General features: G+C 35.3%; 1 protein-coding gene across 2 annotated transcripts; it reads left to right on the plus strand.

Moving 5' to 3' along the window:
* Positions 1-247: 247 nt before the first annotated feature.
* On the plus strand, positions 248-4,802 carry LOC145631672 (two-component response regulator-like APRR5). Of its 2 annotated transcripts, none has more exons than XM_081683815.1 (8): positions 248-655; positions 1,887-2,048; positions 2,136-2,266; positions 2,360-2,521; positions 2,893-3,064; positions 3,211-3,541; positions 3,695-4,364; positions 4,463-4,802. In XM_081683815.1, the coding sequence occupies exons 1-8, from the start codon at positions 457-459 to the stop codon at positions 4,592-4,594; spliced, it is 1,959 nt and encodes a 652-aa protein (XP_081539941.1). In that variant the 5' UTR covers positions 248-456; the 3' UTR covers positions 4,595-4,802. The 2 variants fall into 2 exon arrangements, with proteins under 2 accessions (XP_081539941.1, XP_081539942.1); XM_081683816.1 differs by having other exon boundaries at positions 2,363-2,521.

Genomic DNA, 4,802 nt, shown 5'->3' on the forward strand with positions numbered 1-4,802 from the left:
AATAAGATTAAATATAAAATGGGACCAATGGCTTCTTTCTTTTTGATTGTACCCCACATTAGAAAAAATAAATACAAATTGAAAAAAAAAATGAAAAAGGCTGACGTGGTCAATTTGGGCCATACAACGTTTGTAGATATTTTGCTACCTTCTCAAAGAATTCGCTTGACAGCCGTTGGTTCAGTCGGCTCCTTTTTCCTTTTGTTAAATCCTGGCCGTTGGATGGTATCCTTTCGTTCCAAATTCAGATATTTTTAACTATATCAACATTACTATGTTTATTATTTTTTGAAAAACTTAGACATTTATAATTTGGTTCACCAAAAAAATCCAAAGAAATAAAAAAAACAAGGAGAAAGTTTAGCTGGGTTTTGTATGTACACATACATATGTATGAATTTGAAGTAAAATTACTTGATTTTGTGGCTGATCTTTAAAGTGAAGAAGATTAAAAAAATGGGGGAAGTAGTAATGAGTACTGAAGAAGATTTAGAAATAATGGAGATTCTGAAAGAAGAAGAAGAGAAGAAGAAAAAAGAAAGTAAAGATGGTTCGACTAGATTGCCTAAAATGGGTCTTAGAATTTTGTTGGTTGAATATGATGATTCTACTCGACAAATTATTGGTGCCCTTCTTCGAAAATGCAATTATAAAGGTCAGTTTAGTGTTCTTGGGTTTAATTTAATTTCGCTTTGATTTTATTTAGTTTGTATGAATTCGTGTTTTAGTTCAAAACCCACCTCTTAATTGATGCAATTAAGAGGTGGGTTTTACCGTTTTCAGTGGATTTTTTTTTAAAAAAAAAAAAAAAAAAAAAAAAAAAACAGATTCTGTAAAGGTTTTGTGAGACAGAGCAGAAATATCTTGTATGAGGGGGACTTACAATAAATAATTTTGTACGGATAAGTTATTGTAAGTCCGTCTCACCTAATACTTGTTGCGAGATTATGAATTAAATTAGATTCATATTGAGATTTAAGGTGCTTAAGGATAAATTGTTTTTGGTTACCCTTTGTTTGGTTGTATTGAAAGATGTTTAATTTGCATTTGTACTTCAATTATTGATATATATATGCTGGAAATTCTGCAAATTTCAATGAGTTATCATCTATTTTATTGATTTGTTTGGTAAATTGAATGTTCTTTATAGCTTTAGTTGTTGAAATAAGAAGTTGATCTGATGAGGAGCTGACGATTCTTCTGCTAGAAGAAACTAGTAGATCTTTCCAGAGTTTTGTAAAATTTATCTGAAATGATGATTTTTTGTTGATATCTTCAGTTTTCAGACATCTGTAATTTTGTTGCATAATTGAAGGGAATTTATGCTTCAGTTTGAATCATTCTTGTTGAGGTTTTTGATAGATTCAAGCTTCTGGTTGTATTTTTTATATTAGAAGGTTAAGAATTTGTGTATTATAATTAATATCGAGACGAATATCAAGGTGATTTGCCATGTTCTGTCTGCAGTTGATTCTGTTCCTTTTATGTTTTAGAAATTAGAAGGCTAAATTAAGAATTTGTTTAGGATTATATTGAGAGTTTGAGACTAAGATCGAGGTGATTTGCCTTGTTCTGGCTGCAGTTGCTTCTGTTAATGATATGTTTTAGACATTAAGGCTAAGAATTTGTGTATGATAAGATTGAGACAAAGATTGAAGTGATTTGACATTGTACCGTCTTCAGTTGATTTTGTTTTAATATGTTTTAGACATTAGAAGACTAAGAGTCAGTGTACGATGATATTGAGACAAAGATTGAGGTGATTTACCAGGTTCTGACTGCAGTTGATTTTCTTCCTGATATGTTTTAAACATTAGAAGGCTAAGAATTTGTGTATGATAATATCAAAACAAAGACTGAGGCAAGTTGCCTTGTTCTGTCTGCAGTTGCTTCAGTTGCTGACGGTCTGAAGGCTTGGGAAGTATTGAAGGCCAGACCTCATAACATAGACCTCATTTTGACAGAAGCTGAATTGCCGTCAATATCAGGATATGCTCTTCTGACCTTGATTATGGAACACGAAATCTGCAAGAACATCCCCGTTATAAGTATGTTTGATGTTGTTATTGGTTTATAATGCTTTTAATTTGTTGATGGCAAAAAAATCAGTTTCTGACATGTTTAATGTTATGCAGTGATGTCCACGAATGATCCAATTAGCATGGTCTATAAATGCATGTTGAGAGGAGCAGCCGACTTTCTTATTAAACCGATAAGGATAAATGAGTTGAAGAACTTATGGCAGCATGTATGGAGAAGAAAACATGTATGTTTATGTTTTCTGCCCTTATTATAAGTCTCCTTTAGATTTTTCATCCATGGCTTTCTTTAACTATCGGGTATCCTATTCATATTTCAGCAGTTGAATCGAGGAGGTGGACTTAGCCCACAGGATGAGAGTGTTGGACAGGAAAAGCTCGAAGCCACAGCAGAAAACAATGCTGGAAGTGACCACTCAAGCAGTTCCAAAACTTGTGCCCCAGGGCAAGAGCTGTGTAACAAAAAAGGAAGTGATGCACAGGTTAGGAACTTTTGCCTTGTATAAAATATTCTGTAGCTCCAATTACATGTTTCTTCTATTTGACACATAATTTAGAAGAATGAAAGACATAATAGTTGGTGATATGGTCTCCTTTGTGAGCTTTAGGGCAAATACACATCTGCTAGTTTTTGACGTTTGCATCATGAGTAGACCATTGGTGCTGATTTAACAGAAACCATGATGTTCTGTGTACATACTAGAAATTTTCTACATGTTGTCTTGATTTGTTTCGTGTCATGATGGGGAATGCTCTCATTCTGCTGAAAACGATAGTATTGCTGTTACCTTTCCAGTTTGAGTTGGCTACTTGAAGTTTAATATTGAGATTGCTTCTTTGCTGTCTCCTGCAGAGCTCCTGTGGAAAGCAAAATATGGAAGATGAGAGCGCGTACATGGCTGAAGTAGAAGATAACTCACAGCCAAATCAGGGGATTTCTCCTGTTTCAGAATTGATCATACAGGAAAATGGAAAATTTGGCAATTCAAGTCAAAATTTACAAACTCCTGAGAGTGCTGTTGCAGGTAAATATACCTATACTTTTGTACATGATGCTGCCTCTAATCCATTAAACCAATTACATCTCTTCATTTAGCTTCTACTTTCTTTTTGCTGTTTGATCTAAAATTTGTGCTCCGAAGTTTTCTTATTAGAAAGATTTTCATTGTAGGATCAGATACTGCTGCCTGCAACAGTAACAATGCAATCAATGAAGATCAAAAGGTAGATCAACAAAGTCGTGAAGAGAATGTGACTTTCTACACAGAAGATAATGATATCATGGATGTTAACCCCAATTCTTCAAGAGAAGCCATTGATCTGATTGGAGCTCTAGATAGCCATTCTAATCACAACGTGTGCTTAAATGACGGTGAAAACAGATCAGAGCCCTCTCAACAGTTGGATCTCAGTCTGAGGAGATTCTTTCCTGGTGTTATTGAAAATAAGACTAGTAATGAAAATCAAATGCTGAATCATTCCAACGCATCAGCTTTTACACGGTGAGTTACTTCCTTCCTTCATGATGAGTCATGTGTAATATGCTTCTACGCTGCTACTCAATGATATCGAACAGAAAAGCTAGTAAAGAAATTAGTAGCAAAACAGGCTTTTATGGTTTTCAAATTTTCTAATTTATGTTGTTGGTTTTGTAGGTATGTGAACAAGGCATCACATATGTCAAATTCAAATCCAAGTTCCATTTCAACTCCTAAAGACAAATTAGGCAAACCTGTTGATCACTCATCAGACAATGCTCTAGAGAGAAGCTACAGTGCTAAGGATCCTTTGCTTTCATATGATAGAAAGGCGATGTCCCTCTCAACAGATCTCGCGAAAGAAGTTGAAAACGAGTACAGAGCTGCTTCAGAAAAACTATTTCCCATGCCACTTCCAGTGAGTGGGATGCAAATAGATGTTTGTCCTATGGCTTGCACACCATCGGTCTCACCTAGTCCAAGCTCTGCCAACCAGCAAATGAATTCTTATCATCAATTCAGCATGGATGTGATTAACGGCAGACACCATTTCCAACCCCTCGAACAAAGTCCTAAGCTATCATCCAATCAACCAATGAATATGCAGGATCAAAATAACCTGGAATCTTTTGAGGAGCGAGCACACTTTTCTTCTGCTGCTGATCAAAGTGCCAGTAGTTCTTTACATAATGACACATCAGGAGTAGGGCATCTAACCGGTGGTAGCTCTGAGGGAGGAAATGATCAAGGTCGTGTTTGTGATTTGACTCGACAAAGGTCTTTGCAACGAGTAGCTGCCATTAATAAGTTCCGCTTGAAAAGAAAAGAAAGATGCTACGAGAAGAAGGTAACCACTTTATTCTGTCAAGTGAGGTGTATTGTATAACTAAAGGATGATATCTTGTTCTTGTATTGTCAAATCTAATACTCAAAACTTTGTTACAGGTTCGATATGAGAGCAGGAAAAAGCTTGCAGAGCAACGTCCACGAATAAAAGGGCAATTTGTACGTCAAGTACCTCCAGATCCTCCACCACTAAAATCTAACCATTCAGGTGGCAATTCAACTGCCAGTTAGCCAGGGATGCCATATGTTTTGGTTTTGTTGTATAGTACATATAGATTAATAGATAGGTGTTAGTGTGAGATTTTTGTATTTATTTATAAGTAGGTCTGTAGATGAAATAACATGCTTGTTTTGGTTCCGGATTTTACAGACAGAAATCCTGGATGAAACTTGAGATTACAATTTATACAAGATTCAGGAACATCAACTTCCATTTAAA

Source organism: Chenopodium album, chromosome 5 (genome assembly GCF_948465745.1).
Source record: "Chenopodium album chromosome 5, dcCheAlbu1.1, whole genome shotgun sequence".
In the NCBI taxonomy this organism is placed as follows: domain Eukaryota; kingdom Viridiplantae; phylum Streptophyta; class Magnoliopsida; order Caryophyllales; family Amaranthaceae; genus Chenopodium; species Chenopodium album.